The 22907-nt window shown below is 38.6% G+C and overlaps 1 protein-coding gene across 1 annotated transcript in view; it reads right to left on the reverse strand.

Annotated features, from left to right (window-relative positions):
* CFAP58 (cilia and flagella associated protein 58) overlaps window positions 1-22907 on the reverse strand; it is a 105856-nt gene that overhangs the window by 53926 nt on the left and 29023 nt on the right. Inside the window, exons 10-15 of the mRNA XM_037805345.1 lie at window positions 15172-15333; window positions 14336-14482; window positions 7665-7805; window positions 6643-6866; window positions 3876-3987; window positions 1786-1890 (exon numbers count right to left, since the gene is read on the reverse strand). Coding sequence (XP_037661273.1) covers window positions 1786-1890; window positions 3876-3987; window positions 6643-6866; window positions 7665-7805; window positions 14336-14482; window positions 15172-15333 — 891 coding nt within the window. The remainder of the gene's footprint in view (window positions 1-1785; window positions 1891-3875; window positions 3988-6642; window positions 6867-7664; window positions 7806-14335; window positions 14483-15171; window positions 15334-22907) is intronic.

Raw genomic sequence — 22907 nt, forward strand, 5'->3', positions numbered from 1 at the left:
TCTCCCCAAATTATGAAACTATCAAGTGTTAGAACTAAGGTTCAAGACCCGACCTTTCCAACTCCAAAGCCTGCCCTCTCAACCACCATGCTCACCTACAAGAGAAGACGATGATCCCTGTTGACCCACATGTAGTGATGCTCTGGAGAGCTATTTTCTGTACACCCAGCTTCATGGAAAATATCCTTTTTAAAGTGGCACGTAGAACAGGCAGGGCAAATGCCACTACTACTACTCCTAATTATCACCCAGCAGGTAAGATTACTGGTTTCATCTCCCTGCCAGCAAATTCTGCAGGTAAACTCACTGCCCTCCCCACCTTGTGGGACATGACTCCCAGGGGTGTAAATCCTCCTGGCAACATGGGACATGACTCCCAGGGATGAGCCTGGCCTTGGCTTCGTGGGATTGAGAATGCCCTCTTGACCAAAAGGAGGAAGAGAAATGAAAAAAAGTTTCAGTGGCTGAGAGATTTCAAATAGTCAAGAGGTCATTCTGGAGCTTATTCTTACGCAGTATATAGATATCCCTTTTTAGTTTTTAGTGTATTAGGATAGCTAGAAGGAAATACCTGAAACTGTTAAATTGCAATCCAGTAGCCTTGGTTCCTGAAGATGATTGCATCACTGTATCGCTTTTATGGTGTGACTGTGTAGTTGTGAAAACCTTGTGAATGACACTCCCTTTATCCAGTGTATGTAAAGATGAGTAAGAAAATAAAGACAATAAATAAATGAACAATTGGGGGTAAGAAGAGGTATGGGATGATTTGGGTATTCTTTTCTATTTTTATCCTTACTTTTTTTTTTTGGAGAAATGAAAATGTTGAAAAATTGATTGTGGTGATGAATGCACAACTATATGATGATACCATGAACCACTGATTATATACTTTGGATGATTATCTGGTATATGAATATATCTCAATAAAACTGCATTAAAAAAAGATTCAGAATCAGATTCTTTGGAATCATAAATAATAAGAATATTTCCAAAAATTTATTAGACACTTACTTTGTGCCAAACAAAATGCTAAGCTCTTTCAACCCTCAGAGCATCCATTTTCACAGGTTCTATTATTGTCTCATAATACAAATTAAGAACACCAGAGCTTACATTCTTCTCCACACTAAATTTCTAGGCCCCAATCTCCTCCTCCATCCATCGGGGATAACGATACCTAACACTGCAACTGTGAAGGGGAAATGAGACAAGGTAGGTGAAGCCCCTGGCACGTTACACAGTATGCAGTAAGTGATGCTAAAGATGATGATGACGAAGATGCTGGTGATGACAGTGATAACAACTGGTAGTTGCAAAGATACAGGAAGAATAATTTACTGCCTAAAATCCTCAAAAAGAAATTTCTCCGTTTCACTCACACAAATCTTCAGGAGGATAGATCATTCTTGCCTAATGTGAAAGCTTACTTTCAAAATCAACATCACACCATTTCACATTATAAGATATGAAGAAAAGTATTTAAAAGAATCTGACAAATAAAACTGTAGAGACATGGGGGGAAATGCTCACATTAACCAATGCAGTAAGTCCAGCCTTGAACTTAATTTTCCAGAATTCTTGAAATATCAGTGATCACAGCATAAAAGACCAATTAATCAGGTTGTGTTTGTTCTCTATGTGTGAATCACTGTTGCCATCTACAGTTAAATAAAGGGCATGCAACCTTGCCAAGGAACTGACGAATTCTAAAAACAGGATCCTGGAGATGGTGGTGCTGAGAAAATATGCTTGTTCAGTGTATACAGGAAATGAAAATGCTACCTGAAGAAGCAGCTCTTTTTCAACCACCTCTTCAGTCTTGCTTATGAGACGCTTCTGCAGGGTGTGAATTTTCTGTATCAGCTCAAAGGTACTGGGGTCACTGGCCTATCCAAGGAGAACAAAAAAGAAGGTGGGGTATCATCAATTTAAAGCACCGAGACCCCTCTGTAAAATAACTATTGTTTAATTGATACATATTGCAGACTCAAAACAGAGAGAATTAGAACCAGAAAAGTGTAACAGATCGAATGGTAATCACTACCTGCCTCAAAAAAAATAAACTAAAATAACAAAACAATAATCAGATTGCAGTTTTCCTAATGCCTTATCTATGGAAAGTGAATGTGTTCATTCCACCACTGGCAATAATAATAGCAATAATGATAGCTACCATGCGGCCTGATTCTTTGCCACTACTCACACAGTGCTAAGTGCTTTTCATACAGCATCATATTTTAGCCTCGTGACAGCCCTATGAAATAGTATTGGTCTTCCCATTTTACAAATAAGGCAACTGAGGCTCAGAGAAGTTAAGACATCTGCCAAAATTATAAGGGCCAGAGCTGGATTCAAGCCCAGGTATGCGTAATTCCAAAGCCTGTGGTTCTTAATTACTATGTACCGAGGCTTCCCCTACTATCACCTCTCTTTCTGTAGAAATAACACAGGGTTCCCTAATTCACTCAGCCTTAGGATTCTCCTCTGCTAATTGTCAATAAGAAGATTCATTACAGCCAATGATGGGGAAGGTTTCCAGGACTGGACTACTGCTAATAATTGGCAGCAGAACACGACCATGACATTTAGCTCTCAAATGGAGGTTTCAATCCATGGGGCTTTGATGTTCCTTCAGTAACTATCTGTGTACAACTCAAACAAGAGCTACAGTTATAAATTGATCATTTATCCTCTAGACTCTGAGCCAACATTTCACTTTCAACTCTACTGACATTTTGAATTAATCTGGCAGCTAAATATTTTCCACTGCCTCCCAGAGTCTCTGTCCTCTAATTTTTTAATAGAAATTGACATGGAATTGGACACTTTAAAGATCTGCTTGAAAACACATGGAATAAACTAAAGTGACAGTAAATGGATTTAAATCTTCAGCTCGACTTCCCCAGACACATCCATATTATTGTTAGTTTAGTAAACTAAAAAAGGTATTCCATTGACTCTGACTTTGCCTAAGAAATACTAAGCAGTGCCAACCAATATCCATATATTGCGGCTAGATTTGGCACATGCACACTTGGCAGGACTGGATGTTGTTAAAATTCAGGCCTCATGTTTACATAACCATTTATAATGCATTATCCTTAATGCTTTCTTCATTAAACAGAAAACACAAAAATGAAAATCAAAAATCTATTTAGCTGATTTTCTCCTCTGCCTTGCCCTTTCTTATATCACAAACATATTCTCCCCAAACCCTGATTGCTCATTTAATCAAAGCCTCTTCTGATGCTCACACTGCTGGGTACAAAGAAAGGAGATGGCCACTTTTTTCTTGAACAAGCAGAACTTGTCTTTGACTGTTATCTGCAGGTGGTAATGTCTATCAGGAAGTCATAAAATAAAGTTTTTTTATCCTTCACCTACCAACGGGACTTTGGCTGTGTGATCAGATCCTAAGAGAAAGGGTCTGATTAGCACAATGCAAGTCCTCATTTACTGCAGGAAATAAAGGGGTGCAAAGACCAATCGGAAGATGGTAAACATGCTGGTGGCCAATATAGTCAAAGGCGATTCATAATTTCAAGACTAACATCCAGTCACAGGATAACTACTTGGCCAAAACTACCTAAATAAGAAAAGTAAAGGTCAGTCGGTGAGGCCGGTTCACACTTTCACCGGATCTTCTTTAGGCAGAACAGATTTTGTCCTGGATTTCTTAAACAAAGCCCTAGGGAACCACCTGGTTCTGGAACAACCCAATTTACATTTGATCTAGGCTTACACTTTAGTGACAATTTGCATAGTATTAAATAAAGCCACGCCTCTTACTGTGCTTTAGGTTAGAAGCCCAAGGTAAGGTGGGAAAGATTTGGGCAGGGGAAGAAGGTTCTGCCAGGCATTACAGGTGTTACCTCAAGCTTCCTCCACCTGTGCACATTCATGGGGTTCTCCAGTTCCTCCTCCAGGGCTCGGCACCGGGTTCTCTCCTTCAAGAATTCTCTTTGGATGTGAAAGAGCTCCTGTCTGAAGAAGACAAACTTTCTCTTGCAAAGAAATCCTCTACTCATTTGAATATGACATCTTCAAGTGGTTACAAACAGGCTACATCTTAAACAAAAAGTTGGAATTAGGGAGACCTTTCTGAATGCTCAGACTAGCCTCCTAATCTGGGCAAGACAGATGTGTCAGGTCTTGCACAGCTCAAACTTTAGCCTTAGCTTTAAAACAAACAAAAAGTGCCAAGGCTTCAGAATCATAATTTGGGATACTCCAGGAATTTAGAGGTGTATGGAAGAAATAGGGGGGAGGTAAACTATGAGAGTTTCAATATATTATTTAGTAGCAGCAGAACAGTCCACAATCCACTGCAAGTTGTGGCACCTGCCAGCTGTTGCAGCTCAGGTGATAATCTGACATCAATTAAGCCACATTCCTCCACCATGCTTGCACACTGGAATCACCTGGGGAGCTCTGAAAACATACCTTACCCGGACCCAACCCCCAGAGGGATTCTCCTTCAATTGCTCTCCTGTGAGGCCTGGGCTTCAAAGGTTTTAAAGCCCTGCAGGTAATTCTAATATGCAGCCAGGATTGAGAACCACTGAGTTAGGAGTTGTGACCTTGTTTTGTCTCATGTGCCACAACTACACGGATGTCTGAAAAAGTCCTGAAGAACTGCCTCTGGCTCTAGCATACTCCTATACTCCATGGGGATCTCTAGTTAATAGGGGAATGTGCTGCAGCCATCCTTAGTAGCCTGTGAGCCGGCTGTCACCCACTGAACGAAAAGCTTTGTTGGGGGATGGAGGGAAGGCAAGCACTTGCCATGACACAACGATCACGATATTGTGATCAGTCCTCTTCTGCTACGGGTGTGCAGATTACTAATACTAAGCCATCTCTTTTACTTAAATTTTTCATTTAAACCAATAATACAACTTCCCCTCATTAGCAAGACAAACCATTAGAATTAACTGCATGGTGTTCACTCAACAGGGAGCTCAGAACAAGCTGCTTAGAATTAAAAGCTTTTTTTTACAATGTCACTGTATTTTATTCACCACCCCCTTCTTATGAAATACTCCCACATAAACATGCAAGTCATTTCACTCACAATACACTGGCAATGGGATGCTTCTGAGCCCTTCTCAGGGAACAATGATTTATAGCCAGCAGGAGAGTTAGGCTGAAATCAGGTGCACAGGTTCCTGAATGTCACATAATTTTGCAGTTAAAAGCTTATTTTTAACACTTCCAATTTCTAGAGTGTCATCAGAAAAGGAAGGCAAGAGTATTAGCTACCATCATTGATGGCTTGTTTTGTACTAGACTCTGTGCTAGGCACATTACATTTCTTTCTGTGTTTAATTTTAACTACACACCAAAGTTCAGAGAAGTTAAGTGCTTTTTCCCAAGGTCACACAGCATGTACTGTGGCAAGGCTGAGACTGCAGTTCATGACTGCTTGCCCCCAATGTCTTTATTAAATTTTCTTCCCATTGAAAAGAAAAATAAAGTCTATTATCAACAAACCAGCAGTATTGACTAGGAATAGGTAAAATTTGGTCCTTTGTGTATGTAATAAAAATAATTCATGGCTGGCAAGTTTACTGATGGTCTTGGAAATCATTCAATAGCTACTTAGAATGAATTCATTTGTCTCCAAAATGTCAATTGTGGTATCTCTGGGTAGTAAAGTTATGAGTGATTTTCTAATCCCTTCCTTCTATTTTTTCTGCATTTCCCACATTTTCTACAAAGAATTTGTATTACTTACATCATCTGAAATACAAGCAACTAAAAAAAAAAGTATTGATCCATTCTTCATAGCATCAACCCCGCTATTCCTGAATATATTGACTGTATCTAAGTATCAAGACTATTTTCTAATTCAATTAATTTGAGAAGCAGATTCAAAGTATGTCCTTGACCCAAGGTGGTCAAAGATACTGTTCACCTACAAGTCTGTGGGGAATAAGGAAAAAAGATAGTTATTGAGAAAACACCAGACCTCTTATTTGATTTCCTGCAATTGCCTATATAAAACATGGTGATGTTTTCCCAAAGGGAAAGTAGATCTTGTGTAATGCAAGATTTAAAGTAAGAAGGCAGCACACTAAGCTAAAGTGAAAGCTGGAGAAGATAAATCAAGAGTGAGATATAAAATTTGGCCACCTTCTAAGGAAACAGAGTCTTCAAGAAATGATAAAATTAAAATTTCCACCTCTTTTCAATCTGTATATAATTCCGAGAAAAAGATGTGCAAATGTTACCAGGATTAAATTTAAATATTGACACTCCACCTCTTGCATACTGCCTTATGAAAGGAGTTCTAAATCACCTTTTGGTGAAAATTTTTTTCTAAATTGTAACTAGTTTGTATTTGTGAGTTGGCTTAAATCCTCTTTTTTAATATCCAGAATACAGTATTTAAAAACTCTTTATGCACTCACTTATAGCCCCCTGAAAGGAAACTAGCTTGTTTTTGTGACATAGCCTGGATACAACATAGATTCTGAAGTGTGGAAAATTTGTTTTCATTATTCACTAATAATTTCATCATATAAAATTGTATAAAACTTGATAAAGCCCTTCAAAGACCAACCAGCAGGAAAAGCAGGTTATCTCAGGAGCTCCAAGCGGATGGCTGTACCCTCGCCCTGAAGGGTCTCCTTTTACCTGAGTTCATCCACATTAGCCACACTCCTGGCAAGAATCCCCTTCTCCCGGCGAAGCTTCTTGATCTCGAGTTTGAGGATTCTCATGTCCTCCACCCTCTGGTTATACTGGCTCTCGCCTTTGTTCAGCACGGACTGTTGGATCTTGATCTTCTCATAGAGCAAAGCTAACTCATCATTGCGCCGAACCAGCTGAGACCCCAGGATATCTCTCTCGCTGATAACCTAGAAAGGGAGGGAAGGGCACGGCCACCACAGAAAGGTCACTCATTGAACTAAAAGTCTCATTTTCCATTATAGCAGCAGCATCTAGTCAATTAATATTTACCCAATACTCATAAGTGCCAGGGACCACTTGGGCTGAAAATTTGAAATGGCCTGCTAGATGATAAACATGGCACTCCACCCTCCCTCAGATTTAACAGGCTCCCTGGAAAGAGAAACGTTGAACAAATAATCCGTAGCTCCTAGTCTTGGCCCACTGGTGTGTCATCTCGTTTGTTTATTTGTTTTTAGAACCCATTCTTTTTTAAATGTCTACAATTTGAACTGACTTGAGGGTGGGCTAGCTCTTGCCAAGTTCCACCACTCCTTACTGTCTTACACTGGGCCACTTCTCTCTTTTTTTCAACCTTCTGAAAGCATCTGAGTTTTAACCCCCAAATTATGCATTTGAGCTCTTAACTCCCAAATTATGTAATTATTAATTACAATTACATACAAGCATGTATGTTATACTAGAATGTAAGGTCCACTGCATTATACTAGAATGCAGGGACCCTGTGTCCCTGTTTGGCAATGGATCCCCAGTGCCTAAGGTACAGACAACACTTAAGTGCCTGTACATATGAATTGAGTTAATGAATGAATATTTCATAATTAATCAGCAATAGATGGGCCTCTGCCGCTATTCTTCCCATACAGTTGGACAGAAGAGCTTAGATAGGAAGGAGTATTCATAGAGTCAACTCAACACTGGTGTCTGCTGGTGAGGCCAGCAGGCCTGAGAGGAGGTGTTCCTACCTGGTCTAGTTCCTTCTTCTGCCTCAGCCTCTCCCCATCGGCCTCGGCAATGATGCGCAGGAGTTTTCTCTCTTCAGCCTCTTGCTTTTCGATGAAGTGTTTGGTCTCCAGGGCTTGTTGTCTCAGTTTCTGCAGCTCAGCCTGACAAAGAGTGAAAGATACAGACCAGTTTCACTTGGTAACAAGCACCAACCTGGACTGCAGGGCCTGGATTTAGATGTGCAGTTGTACTTCTTATACTTGCCCCTGATGTGTCATGTAACACAGTTTGATCACTTGCACAGGCAAAACAAGCTCATCACACATGCATACACCAAGGCCCATAAAGAAACAGTAATGTACATTAGAGTGATCCTGTTGATTCTATGAGTTGTGCCTTTGAGGGATTTCTGTCATTTTTCTTTATGTGTGTAGCAGGGGCTTCACTGCTGTTCAATGGCACTTCATCTCTTACCCAGCTAAAGACCAGGAGGATCCAGAGTGCAGAGGAGGATGTGGGGGTGAGGATAGGGAAGGCCTCTGTATGTATCAGCTCCTACAGTGGTACCAGCACTTTAACTTCAGAGATAAAGTCTATTGCAAGTACACATTAAATTAGTCAAAAATAACTGTCTATCTGTAAAACATTCTGATGGAACAGAAAAGGCACAATGATATAAAAAGATACAGATTCTGCCACTACAGACATTTCTGATCCACATGTGAGGATAAGATATACAAATATTATGCAAATATTAAGAAGTCCAGGCAATAATTTTTCAGTATTCTTTTTTATCATTCACACAGTGAACTGATTTTATAGGAGGTCAGAGGAAAACTCGTCTCTAGCCTCAGGGAGGTTTCCTAGGAGAGCTCAGACTTGAGTCCAGCCCTTGAGGACACATGGAAATCATAGAAGTGATGGAGAAAGGATGCTATAGACTGGAAAGTTTTAGAAGGAAAATTCCTGTTGTCAAAGGACGTATTCACCTTGACTCCACAAATATGTTTGTTACCTACGATAGCCTGGGCATGAAACTAGGCAATGTGCATAGCTACTATTATCCCGATTTTACAGATGCACTTACAGAGACAAAGAGAAGTGAATTGACTTGCCAAAGATCACCCAGGTAGTAAGTCACAGAGTTGAGATTCTAATCCAAGTCTTGTGATTCCAAAGCCTGTGCTCCTTCTGCTACCACCACCCAATAGTTTCAAATCAAATACAGAAAATGAGTAAGACTTAAGGGATTCATCAACCATGGGAGATATTGGATGTAACCAATCACACAACAGTGTGGAAATGCCATCTGTGTGTGTGTAAAAGGACAAGGGGGTACCAGAAAGGGGGTTATACTTCTGGCTGGGGTTTAGAAGGCAGAACCAGTCAGAGCCTTGGCAGTTGACAGATATTGCCAAAACAAAGGGATAGGGGTTGGCGAATGGCACTCCAGAGTCAAAAGCATGCAAACTATAAAGTATCTGGTGTGTTCACCCAGTGTGGCTGGACTGCAGTGTGAGGTAAGGAATAACAGGAGGTAAAGCTGTCAAAACAGATCAGCCAGACTGGTGAGAGTTCATACAGAATATGCAATGGGGAGCCACAAAGTTACCATGTTAAAGGAAAGAGGAATATATGCTTGAGAGGTTCCATGCCCAGATGGGAAGGACATCTGGTATCACAGACCAGGTCAGCACAAAAAGAAAAAAAATGGGGAGAAGGGACTCTGCTTTCACCCATACCTGGAACCACAAGGGAGGTGACAAAATGATTTCAAGGAACAAAGGTTTGTAGGTCACAAATGACAATCAAAGAGTAATAATTTTTTCCTTCAAGGATGTATTGGGAAACTCACCCACACCCCCCAGAAAGGTCCCCAAGATGATAGAAAACCCCATACCTGCAAGTGCCTATGATACAACCCAACTCTAGTCAAGCTCTACCTCTTACCCATGAAAACCAAGAATCATTAATTCCTTATCTCAAATGTATTCAAACAGGAGAAAACATCACATGCCTGGAAACAGATGTGTAATTTCACAAACTAAATGCAACCAGCTACTATAAAATCAAGGGTTTCTTTTATGATATTTTGTTTGTTCATTCATGAAATATGTTTTGGTCTAGAGATAAGCAAAAGGAAGTACTTATTGAGAAAAGTACTGGTCTAGCATATACCACTTTGGGGGATTGCCTGTTAAGAAACAGAGAGAAGAGCCAGCTTTTCTGTTTCCATAACCATTTAAGATGACAGTGGAGACGGCAATAAAATACCTGTTTAGATCATGCTTTCTTTAATAAAACTTTCATTTTCCCAGATGTGCAGCATTCACTTCCCTGTTCTTAAGTGCCAAGAGCTGATCAGAATCCATCAGCAGAACAAAATGGAACTCCTGATATATTAAAATGCAATCAACAGTGTGTAAAAGTATCTGTTTGAAATGTTAAAACCATTCTCGCATTTGGCGTTACTGGATTTTTTTTTCATAATATATCAAAATTCTGAGTGGCCTCCTTATGTCATAAATTTATGGGCTGTAAACAAAATGTGGCATTAGACGTTGGCAGCAAATGTGAACATCATCAAACTGTCTTAGATCTAATGCATTTAGCAGTTATATGAACAAGGCAGTTGCATCCAGGAAAGATGCTAACAACTGCTATGCACCCAGAAGTCCATCAAGCAATATTCTAGGTGGGACCTGAGGTTTCAGCACCTATCAGAGTGTTACTGGTGGTACAAAGATGTAATGAGACAGCAGGACACACCCTTTAGTCACTGCCTCCCCAATTATGCAGTTTTGTGATAGGTGTTTATGGAATACGTATCATCTAATTTGGCTGCAGGCATAAATCATATTTCAAAGAACCATTGTTTGTGGGAGTCCCATCCATTCATACATGATCCCACTATTTACTAGGTTTCACAGAAACTATCTGTTTACTTCTGGCAAAACAAATAGTCCCAACTGAAGTCTTCCAGCCATGAGAATAATTAGGTTCTCTTAGTCTTTTTCCAACAGCTCCCATCCATGTCCTTCTACAGAGTCAACTGAGGAAAAGGATATGGTGCCCCAAAGCCAGTCACTGGTGTGTTGCTGAGCTCTGGACATTCAGCTCTGCTGAATTATTCACTAAGAATCAAAGTGCTGTCAGACCGATGTGGGATGATTGGGAGGTGACAGACAGAAATCAGGGACTTGTTAGGATCAGAAGGCAGATACTCCAAATGACAGGGCTCCTTCAGTGCTGATGAAACAAGACTTGGACAGAAGGAGCAGACGAACCCAGATGCAGCGACTTCTACAGAGAACTATTGACATGCTGTCATAACCATAATCCTCTGGCAATAATGGAATCCTGAGTCAGTAGAGTCTGGTAGGGACTGAAAAAGGAAAAGAAACTTAGAAGGAGCAAAATTTTTCTTTTTGAGAGGGATGAAAGAGGATGGCGATGACCTACAGTGCACAATTGTTTGTCTGTTGGCTTTGAGAAGTAAACTGGGTTGTCCTGTCAAAAGGCTCTCTTTTGCAGTTTATCAAGCAGGCTAGGGCTTGCCCCTTTAGGAGGAATTTTGTACCCACATACCTTCATAGAACTCACAATAATAAGCTAAACTTCTCTGCAAGCAGTTACTGGAAAATCTGCCCTTTCCCTCAGGGTTTTGGTTTGCAAACTTCAGATGCATGAATCCAGAGACCTGTGTGTAACATGATTCAAATTCATAAGCTAAAAAAGTCAAGAGGCTCAAACTCTACATTTGAGCTGTCATATTTTTCTAAAGAATGTCAAACGGATTTAATAATAGGCCAAAATTATCCAGTAGAAGCACCATCGCAAGTCACCCTTGGGTAACCTCAAATAATAAATCAAGCAGGCATCCTTTCTCTGTTCCTCATTCTTGCCTTAATGGTAAATGTTGGGAGAAAAAAGATTCCTTGTTTCACAGTTAAGGTCAAAGCAATCATCTTCCTATAATCGATGACCCAAAGCTATCCAAATCCAGGATTCCCCATTTAAAGCAGACTCTGCCTAGTAGCAGAATAGAAGCCTTTTACTCATCCTTGATGTCCACCAGCTGTCAACCCTGCTGACCCAGGATGAAATAACAGGATCCTATTGTTCTTTTTTTTTTTAATTCAGTTTTATTGAAATATATTCACATACCATACAATCATCCATGGTATACAATCACCTGTTCACAGTACGATCATATAGTTATGTGTTCATCACCACAATCTATTTCTGGACATTTCCCTTACATCAGAAAGAATCAGAATAAGAATAAAAAATAAAAGTAAAAAAAGAACACCCAAACCATCCCCCCCATCCCACCCTATTTGTCATTTAGTTTTTATCCTCATTTTTCTACTTATTCATCCATACGCTAGATAAAGGGAGCATGATCCACAAGGTTTTCACAATCACACTGTCACCCCTTGTAATCTACATTATTATATAATCATCTTCAGGAGTCCAAACTGCTGGGTTGGAGTTTGGTAGTTTCAGGTATTTACTTCTAGCTATGCCAATACATTAAAACCTAAGAGGTATTATCTATATACTGCATAAGAATGTCCACCAGAGTGACCCCTAGACTCCATTTGAAATCTCTCAGCCACTGAAACTATTTCGTCTCATTTTGCATCCCCCTTTTGGTCAAGAAGATATTCTCAATCCCATGATGCTGGGTCCAGATTCATCCCCAGGAGTCATATCCTGCATTGCCAGGGAGATTTACACCCCTGGGAGTATGGTATGGTATGGTATGGTATGGTATGGTATGGTACGGTATGGTAAGGTATGGTACGGTATGGTAAGGTATAGTGTATTTTATTATTTTATTTTATTTTATTTTAACATGATGCTTCTTTGGAGCTATATATGTAGCTTCTGATAATGGAGGGCATAATAAGCCTAAGAGAATTATTATATAAGATGACCAAATTGAAACAAGTATTAACCAAAGACAAACTCTAAGGAATTAATAATAATTGAGTTTTTGCATAGGACATTGTTTGTTCTAAAGCAGAATTTTACAGAAAGCAATTAGTTCCACCTTGCACTCCATTATGATATAATAATTGATCTTTCAAACTGAGTGTTACTTGGGAAAGCAAGTGATCAGGATCCTTGTCATTCTCTAAAAGGAAAGAGTTGATGATGTACTAGATATTCTCCAAATGGAGTTACACTGAAGCCTTGCAAACGTGTTCAACAAACCCATGGTTGAAGCTACGTTTATAATAAGATTCTTCTGATTCGTTCAATAAAAAATAAACCTCATTCCATTTCAGACTCCAGGGTGGAATAAACTGCCTTCTATAAAACTATGCTTTTGAATAAGGAGAATAAGGGCAAAGATGCAGGATATTTTCAAATCTTAGAAAATATGTGCATGTTTCTTTATATATAAACAAATTTTAAGGCAGAAGTTTCTATTCTTTTTCTATCATCAGCTGGAGTGAGGGAAATGAAAGTTTCGGGGAAGTAAATATATCAGTTACCGTATCATTTTAGTAAAGGCACTTTTTCACATTTTAATCATTCTTGAACCAAGATGTACCTTAAGTTAATTTGATGTAGTAGTTCTATTTCTATGAAAATCTATCATTAAATTGGCAAAACCCATTATTAAATTGAGAGAGCATATTTCAACCTATGGTATCTTAGATTCAAGGAAACATGGCAGTCAACCTGTCCAACACTGGACACACATTTTCAAGACAGAAACTATCTTTGAAAGATAGTATGTGCAGAAACAAAAGTCCTCAGTATCTCAATTGTTGTGAATAGTTCCTGCAAGTGTCCCCTAAGCATCAATGAGTATTCTGCATATGCATAAAACATTTCACAATAAAAGTGGCATCATTCTCTTGGAACGTTCTTTTTTAATTCTTTGGTCAAATGCATTGGAAGGGAAAGCAACTCGATTGGATAGGAAAAGGAAATTAGGTTTAGTGATATATATATAGTAAAATATATTTGGTTAGAGGATTTGAAATATTGTAATTATTTGGTGATGTATATTTAGAAAGAGTCCTTACATTATGTTAGTAGAAACAGAATATTCTAAATTACTGGATTTAAAGGGATATGTCTTAGTAGGATATATGAAGACAGAGTTCTGGGGCTACAGTTAAAGTAAGTCATGAACCTGGTTAGAGGGCAAACCAAGTGAAGACAGGATCTGACTGAAACCCAGGAGTCAGTGATATTTCAGGCAGAAAAACCGTGTACACACAATGTGAACACTTATCAGAGGCAGATGGACAAAGGCCCTTGCCTGCATCACCTTATAGAAGGTCCAGAGAGGAGTTTGGATGTTTGGTGCATCAGGCACAAGGGTAGGACCTGGACTGTGAATGCCAAGGGATTGTAGCAAGCCTGAAAGCTCAAGGACTTCTGGGACACTGCCAACCTGTTAGGTCTCTTCTGCTGATGTGACGATAGCCAGTATGAATGAACCAGGTATTCATGCATCTCCACACTACCTGGGAGCACGGCCTGTAAGAGCCCTGACTGGAGATGGCATGGCTTATTCTCCTGGTGCTCCGTGTGGGTTGGACTGGATAACTAACGACAGTGACAGCAGACAAACTTGATTGCTCTCCCTGCTCCTTGCTGTCTCCAGTGAGCGTGGAGCCTGCCTCAAGTGGGTTGAATAGATAGAATATTGGTCCACTGGTACCTTCAATGTTTCCTTCTCCTTTTCTATTCGCTGCTGTTCCAGATGTAGCTTCACAAGTGCTGACTCCTTGGCAGATATTTCTTCTTTCAGCTGATCTACCTGATGGGTCATAATCTTTAATTTCCTCTTCATTTCCGTAATTTCATCCTAACAAAATGAAAGGAAAAAAGACTGAAAGTGAATTAAATAGGCATCACCGTCACTATGGAAGTTCAATACATATTCAAGAGCTTTTGAGGAAGTCTCTCTCAAAACAATGGTCTCTTGACCAATTGCCACTGGGCTATTCCTTTATATCTTGGGCCCATCAATCTCAAAGTACTTACTTTAGAGCATTACCTTTCAGAACATTCTCAGGAGATATATATTATGTATACATAATGTATATGCCATATATATATATATATATATATGTGTATGTATGTACATGTACACACACACATGCACACACTTTATTCCTCATTTCACAAGAGAAGAATTAGAGGCACATCAAACATTATAACTAAAATATTGTGAAGCAATCTCTGCAATTAAATGGCAAGAGTCTGCTGCTACCTTCTGAGTCATGGTAGCTATTAACAGTTTTAAAAATTAGAGGAGAATGGCAATTCTACATTATAATTAAAAGTAGGACCATGATCTCCACTATTCCATCAAGTTGTGTCATTTCAATTTCAAACCTGATAATTCTGTATATATTGATCCGCTCTTTCAAGTGAATTGCACAAGATTTCTTTCTTAATCTATTGTAAATTCTGCCATTAGAATAAGAGGAACTCTTTTAAAGCCAAGATAGAGAGGGATCAAAATGTAAAGACACAAATATTCTTCTTTACCTGAGCTTCAACCAGATTTTTGCTATATAAATTCCTGTCAGACCTCACAGCTTCATATACATTCTGCTGCTGTTTTAATTTAGTCTCTGATTCAGCTATTCTTTTCCTATAGTCAAAAATCTGCATTTCACGGATTTTTATATCTTCCATGTTCATGAGGACCTGGAGGAGAAAGAAGTATAAGAATATGGTTAAATAGCCTATCTGTGATTATCATTTTGGAACAAGCTTGGAGATTTTTATCTAAGGGTGGCTGGAAGAGACGCCAGCCGTCAGAAAATCTGACTGTTGTTATAATCACTGCAGTACAATACAGAAATTCAGCCCAGCCGATTAGGAGCAAACATATATTTTATCTACGCCAGAATTCTGCTCAAGCATAGAGGCTTGATCACAAGAGGGATAAAAAAGAATTCTTTCAATTCTGAAAAACCTTCCTGATCACCCTGCCCACCCACACACATAGAAAAAATCCACAGGCTTAAACTGATCCTAACACAAAGTACTAAGAGATAGCTTAGCTGTCTGGCCACACTCACTGCTTTATAGAATTAACAATGAGAAGAAAAGTGGCCTTTGGATATTGATAGCAATCACGATGCTGGCTTGTCAATATCTAAGTCGCTCCATCAAGGGAATGCAAAGGACTTCATAAAAAGTGTGTTCTGTTGTGCACAAAACACTTCAGGAAAAGATGGGATGCAAAAATGACTGCCTCAGAGGCAAGGCAAGATGGCAGCAGGGGGAGGTGAGGAATTTAGTTAGTCCTCTAGAGCAACTAGTAAATAGCCAGGAACAACTAGTAAATAGTCTGGAAAAACTGTTGGGGGACATCTGTGACCAGACACACATCGCATACCAGTCTCGAATGGGTGGAATGGCTGAGATCGCAGCATAGAGCTGTAAGTAAAGCTCCCCAAACTGTGGAGCTGGCACCCCTCCCCCAATGGCTCTGCAGGCTGAGTCGGAACACTTCCTTATGGAAAAAAGAAGCAGTTTGCTAGGAGCAAGGGAAAGTAACTCAACCAAGCTCCAACTGCAATTTAATTAACAAATTTGGAATACTGTATACAAGTTATGAGCACAGATAAACCCAGAGCAAGCAGGAAAGGAACCCTGAGATCTCTCCTGGCAGAGAGGAGGCAGGACTGACAAAATAATAATAGTAATAAATAAATTAATAAATAAAAACAGAGGCTCTTGGAGATGGCTGAGCTCAGAATACTGGAAAATGGCTGTGTCCCAAGAAAAGGGGCACATAGAACTGGGTACCAACTCCAGTTGACTGGCAAAACTGGAGGGCTGGGGACTGGCTCTGAAAAGGGGATTTCTTTTTTTTTTCCTTTTTTTCCCTCTCATTCTAAGTAGCTCATTAGAGAAAACCTCAGGCTTTCACTAAGTTATAAAAATAAAATAAGATATGACATATAAAATTCAAAAGACAAAATGGTAGACAGTAGACATTACATTGAATGAAATTAGCCAGAAACAAAAGGACAAATACTGTATGGTCTTACTAATATGAACTAACATTAAGGATCGAATCTTGAAAGTTAAAGTTGAAAACACAGGTTATCAAGGGATAGAAAGAGGATAAAAATCAGGTATCTGATGCTGAAGGAGTACAGAATGTTAAATAGGATTGATTGTATAGATCCAGAAATAGATAGCACAATACTGTGTGATGGTAGCACAATATTGTACATACTCTGAACAAAGATGAGTGTGAGTATGGGTGAAAAAGTAAGGCTAGGGGCATGTTATGATACCAGAAAGAAAGAGGATAAAGACTGGGACTATATAATTTAGTGAAACCTAGAGTGGTCAATGATGTTGACTAAGTGTACTAATATAAAAATGTTTTTACATGAGGGAGAACAGATGAATGTCAACATTGCAAGGTGTCGAAAACTGGAGGATGTAGAGAAAAAACTACAATCAATGCAAACTAGAATCTATAGTCAACAGTAACATTGTAACATGCTTCCATTAATTGCAACAAAGGCAATATGCCAAAGCTAAATGCCTATAAGAGGGGGATATAAGGGAGTGGTATGGAATTCTTGGTGCAGTTGTTGTTGTATAACCTTTTCATTGTATTTTATTTCATTTTTTTTTTAATTTTTCATTTTTTCCTCCTCTTCCTCTTTCATTGCAGAAGAAATGGAAATGTCCTCATAGAGATTGTGGTGGTAAATACATAACTATGTGATTATACTGAGAATCATTGTCTGTTTACTTAGGATTGATTATCTGGTGTGTGAACAAAACTGTTTAAAAATAAACAGAGGGACACAAGTGCTGGAGAGAATGCGGAGAGAGGGATGTACCTATTCACTGTTGGTAGGGAAGTAGAATGGTATAGCCCATCTGCAGCACAGTGTGGTGGTTCCACAGAAAGTTAAGTATGGGGTTGCCATATGGTCCTGCAACCCTGTTATTGGTTATACAGTTGGAGGAACTGAAAGCAGGGATACAAGCGGACATCGCACACTGGTGTCTGTGGTAGCCTAAGGGTACATCGACTGATAAACCAAATGGTGAACTGTGATGTATACATACAATGGAATATAGAGCTGCGGCAAGAAGGAATGAAATTGTGATGTATGCAACTAGGCGAATGGACCTTGAGGACAGTAAGTTTAGTGAAATAAGCCAGAAATGAAAAGACAAACATTATAATACCTCACTAATATGGATTAACAATAATGTGCAAAATCTGAGAATTCAATCTGAGAGCATGGGTTATCAGGGAAGGTTTATTGTGAGGGTTCCTAGATTGTAAGCTCTTACAGCAGTCACATCTGTTCATCAGTTTTAACAGTTATTTCTAAAGTCTGAGCTGCTGAACTGTTTGTGTGTGACATGGTCAGTCCCTGGAGCTTCGGGTGTCTGTGTGGTGCCTGGGACTCAGCGCCAGAGTTCAGCAGCTGAGAGTGTCGGCATTGCCCCCATGCAGCAACTGTTAAAGAGGCTGAAAAGGAGATCAGACTTTGACTGGAGATATGAACAAAATGGACTTGGTTGATACTGGGGTAGATCAGACTAAAGGGTATAGGATGAGATTAAGTGTGTTTTAAAACTTCAGCTTCTGTGTGGGACCAAGGGAAGAGATGTTTATTTTGGTGCAAAATCTATATTTTCTGTAGCATACTATATAATTTAACTTGTATGGTCAGTTTATTCAAACACCATAATTACATGGAACCTTGAATAGGGAGTGAGTTCTGGTTGGTTTGTACAGGTAGCATGAAGCCTTGATATATCCCAGAATAATTTGGGCGGAGAATAAAAAGTATTTTCAAAGCCCCCTTGAGGGACTGGGGAAAAATATGGAAATATTAAACTTCCCCAGCTGGGGAATTCCTGATATTCTCGCAAGTGTTGGGGACTACCATGTTAGTAGGCCGAGCCCGTAATCTTGGGGCTTGCCCTTATGAAGCTTGTTACTGCAAAGGAGAAGCTAACCCTACTTACAATTGTGCCTAAGAGTCATCCCCAGAGAACCTCTTTTGTTGCTCAGATGTGGCCTCTCTCTCTAAGCCAACTTGGCTGGTAAACTCACTGCCCTCCCCTCTACATGCGACATGACTCCCAGGTGTGTAAATCTCCCCGGCAACATGGGATGAGCCTGGACCCAGCATTGTAGGATTAAGAAAGTCTTCTGGACCAAAAGGGGGAAGAGAAATGAAACAAAATAAAGTTTCAGTGGCTGAAAGATTTCAAATGGAGTCAAGAGGTCATTCTGGAAGTAATTCTAATGCATTATATAGGTAGCCATTTTTAGTTTATTATTATTATTAGAATATTTAGAATAGCTAGAAGGAATTATCTGAAACTGTTGAACTGCAATCCAGTATCCTTGATTCTTGAATACAATCGTATAACTATATAGTTTATATGGTGTTACTATGTGATTGTGAAAACTTTATGGCCACACTCCCTTTATGCAGTACATGGACGAATGAATAGAACAAGGGGGACAAAAAGGAAATGAACAATAGTGGGTGGAGGGGTATGGGATGTTTTGGGTGTTCTTTCTTACTTTTATCTTTATTCTTATTTTTATTTTTATTTTTTTGGAGTAATGAAAATGTTAAAAAATTGATTGTGGTTATGGATGCACAACTATATGATGATACTGTGAACAGCTGTACACTTTGGATGACTTTATGGTATGTGAATACATTTCAATAAAATTACGTTTAAAAAAGAGAATTACTGCCTCCTTTTTGCAAGTATGTAAAACTGAAGCACAAAATTCCAGTGAACCAATACCTCTCAATGACAAGCAATCCATACAGCAAAATTACATTATCATGGCTCTCAGCTGCAAGGTCCACAGACACTGATTTTTTTTAAGGACAAACTTTGTAAAAAATTCCTTAAGAAGAAAAATGTTAGCAAGGAAAACTGATTAAATCAATGGAACTAAGGTCCAGATAGAACATATAAAGAAAAACTCTGAAGAAGATTTCACCAAGTTTTAGTGGAGTTCTCTTAATTACTGGTTACAATTGAAGGAAATAAGCAGAGCAACATGACAGAGAATGGAGGGAAAGGGAGATACTTGAGATAAGGTCAGAAAGTGACATTTTACCTGAGGAAATAACATTTTACCTGAAAGCTAAAGGACAAAAGGGACTTCTTATACCCTTGCCATGCTGATCTTCACTGTGATTCAGGTACGGGCTGCTTGTTTTAAGTAACATGTTCCCAAATTATCGGACCACAGAATCCTCTTTTCTTTGCTTGTGGAATTAGTGCTCCATAAATACATTGAGAACCCCTGATCTAGTGTTTTCCCATCAGAGCTGATGACATCTGGTGTTTAAAATATCTATTGATGCTTTATATCTTTAAATAGGCAACTTTCAAAGTTTTCTTAAACTTATATTTAAGGAGGGATGAGGTTAAATATATGCCTCTTAATATGTGCTTTTTAGCATATCATATTTTGTACTATTTTCTTACTGAATTTGATTTGATATTCTAATTAATAATTTCATTTTTAAAATATTTAGGTTGATTTCTTTATACATATTCCCACGTCATTATTTAAAATAAATGCTCAAATGTGAAAAATACATTTAATTTCTTTTCCTTATAGTAAATGAGGAAATGGATCTTACTTCTTCCCTTAACCCACTTAAGTCCCTCAGTTACATATAACGTAACCAAGTTCACAATCTAGTATGCATTCTTCCATATTTTTCTTTGAATTCTGCATATGCTATTCAGATCTACAAATATAGTAATAAATAATATTGATCAGGTACTTTCTATGTACAAGGTACTTACACATATTAACTCATACACATCCTATGAGATGCGTACTATCACCCTGATTTTATAAAGGAGGAAACTGAAATCAAAAGAATATAATTCCCAAAGTTATTTAACCGGTAAGGAAACAGAAACAGGAATTTGTCTGTTTTCCTTTTGTGTGTGTGTGTGTGTGTGTGTGTGTGTGTGGTATTTTTAAATTGGTTTGATTTTTGGTATTTTTGCTTTCCTTTGTTTTGTTTTTTTAGGTTTGGGGTTTTTTTAAGCCAAATGGAATTTTATTTTATATACTTTCATGCACCTTGCTTTTATCACTCAATAATACCTTGTGAAAATCATCAGGTATAGCTCTAATTCATTCTCTCTCAAGGCTGCATAATATTCTATAGTATAGGATATACCATCATTTTTCCAACTCTTCCCCTATTGATGGGCATTAAATTTGTTTCCACTTTTTTGCCATTATTAACAATACTGCAATAAACATTTCTGTACATGTGTCCTCATGCACTTTGCTTTTATTTCTGTGGGACTGATTCCCAAGAGTGGGATGGCTAGCTCAAAGGGCACAGATATTTTTAACTCTGATCCTGCTAGATTGCTTTCCAAAATGGCTGTAACATTTTACATTTCCACACTGCCAGCAATAGCTTTCTTAATAGAAAACTATCCTTGTAGTTGCAGGATAACCCTCTTTGGTCATACCAGATACTTCTTTTAATGTACTGTTGAATTTGGTTTAATAGAATTTTATTTGGGATTCTGAATACATATTCTTAAATGAGATAGGTCTCTAGCTTTCATTTTAGTTCTCTTTCAATATCAAGATTTCTGCTGGTTTCATAAAGTGATCAGTGCCTTTCTGTTCACTCATTCATTCATTCATTCAATGAACATGTATTTAAGACTTATCTATGACAGACACTATTAAAGCATTAGTGATATGAAGACGACTAAGACACATTCTCTCCCTCAAGTTCATATCTAGATCATGTCTAGTGAGTGACTCCACCAAAGAATGTATCATCAAGGAATGGATATGACCAGTAAACTGCAATATGCCCAGGGTGTTACGGGAGCATCAAAGACCAGATCGGTAGTAGATTTTTTGAGGATGGACCTATACGTTTTGTCTAAGAAGTTAGTATTTAGGATTTACATAATTTGTGGGAACTGCCTCTTTCTTCTTAGACCTCAGCCATCCCACTAAGGACTCCAAGGCCTGGAATGTTTCTACATCATCACCAGAGAGGACATGAGTTATATCTGTAAAGCAATGTCTATCCATATTACCCAAAACAATACAAGGTGAATGAGCAGCACTTTTCTAAGTTGATATAGCACAAGAACTGATTTTTGAAAGTTTGTAGGGACCAAATTCTAAAATATTAGGCCCTCAATTAGTGTTGGAATCCATTCTCTCTCAAATTTTATGACTTTCCATAGTTATTGATCTTTTAAAGTTTTCTACATCTCCTTGAGTCAAACTCTGATGTACATAATTTCCAAAGAATTATCTATATCATCCACTTTTTTAAATTTAGCAACCAGTTACATAAAATATTTTCTTATAACTCTCTTACTGTTGGATGGTTGATTGGGGCCTTGAAGGAGAAAGACTGGAAGATCAAAAACAAAGAGGTCTGGGAAAGAGGCACACAGATGGACCTGAGATGCCAAGAAACCCAAGTTTCTTCTTCCATCATTTCTCTGATCCATATCTTTAGAATCCTTAAAAATGAGTTGCAGGCAGGCTTTTAAAATACCAACTCCGACAACTAAAATATATAGGTTAGGAATACATATAAAACCTAAATAAGGTGCCCATTTCTGGATCTGTCATTTTGTTTTACATATTTTTGAAGAAAGGCATTATCTTAGCCTAAAATTTAGCCTTTCTCTGGGTAAGGGTAAGACATCACCTTCTTTGAGGTCAGTGAAACGAAGGGCTTGAAAAATGCCTTAAACAGCATCATCAGCTTTCAGAATATCAAGCAGCACATCAGAGAAAAGAAAAAAATTGCTTGTTCAATCACTTTGAGAGATGTTATGACAAGAATAATCCTTTGCACAGACAGAATAATGTTCCAGAGAAAGGACGCAGCCAAGGGCATTTCTTTTTTGGCCATCCAACTAGCCTGGTCCATGTGTCTGCACAGACAGTGCACAAAATCACGAACTTGCTTTGGGGCTTCTGAAGCTGAGCGTAAGAAGAACCCATCATGCTACCAAGAAGATCAAAAGGATGTAAAGTTAAATGACAATGAAAAAATAATCTAAGTATTAAAACTAGAGGAAAAGACAATTTATAAACCAATTTTTTTCTAAGTGTTGGGACTCAATTTATTTTGATGGAAATCATTCAAACCCAGTGTCACACAGAACTTCAAGTCCTGTAAACTCATAAAATGTGGGGAGCACTAAAGTAACAAGATGTCTTGTCAGCAAAT

Source organism: Choloepus didactylus, chromosome 15, assembly GCF_015220235.1.
Source record: "Choloepus didactylus isolate mChoDid1 chromosome 15, mChoDid1.pri, whole genome shotgun sequence".
In the NCBI taxonomy this organism is placed as follows: Eukaryota; Metazoa; Chordata; class Mammalia; order Pilosa; family Megalonychidae; genus Choloepus; species Choloepus didactylus.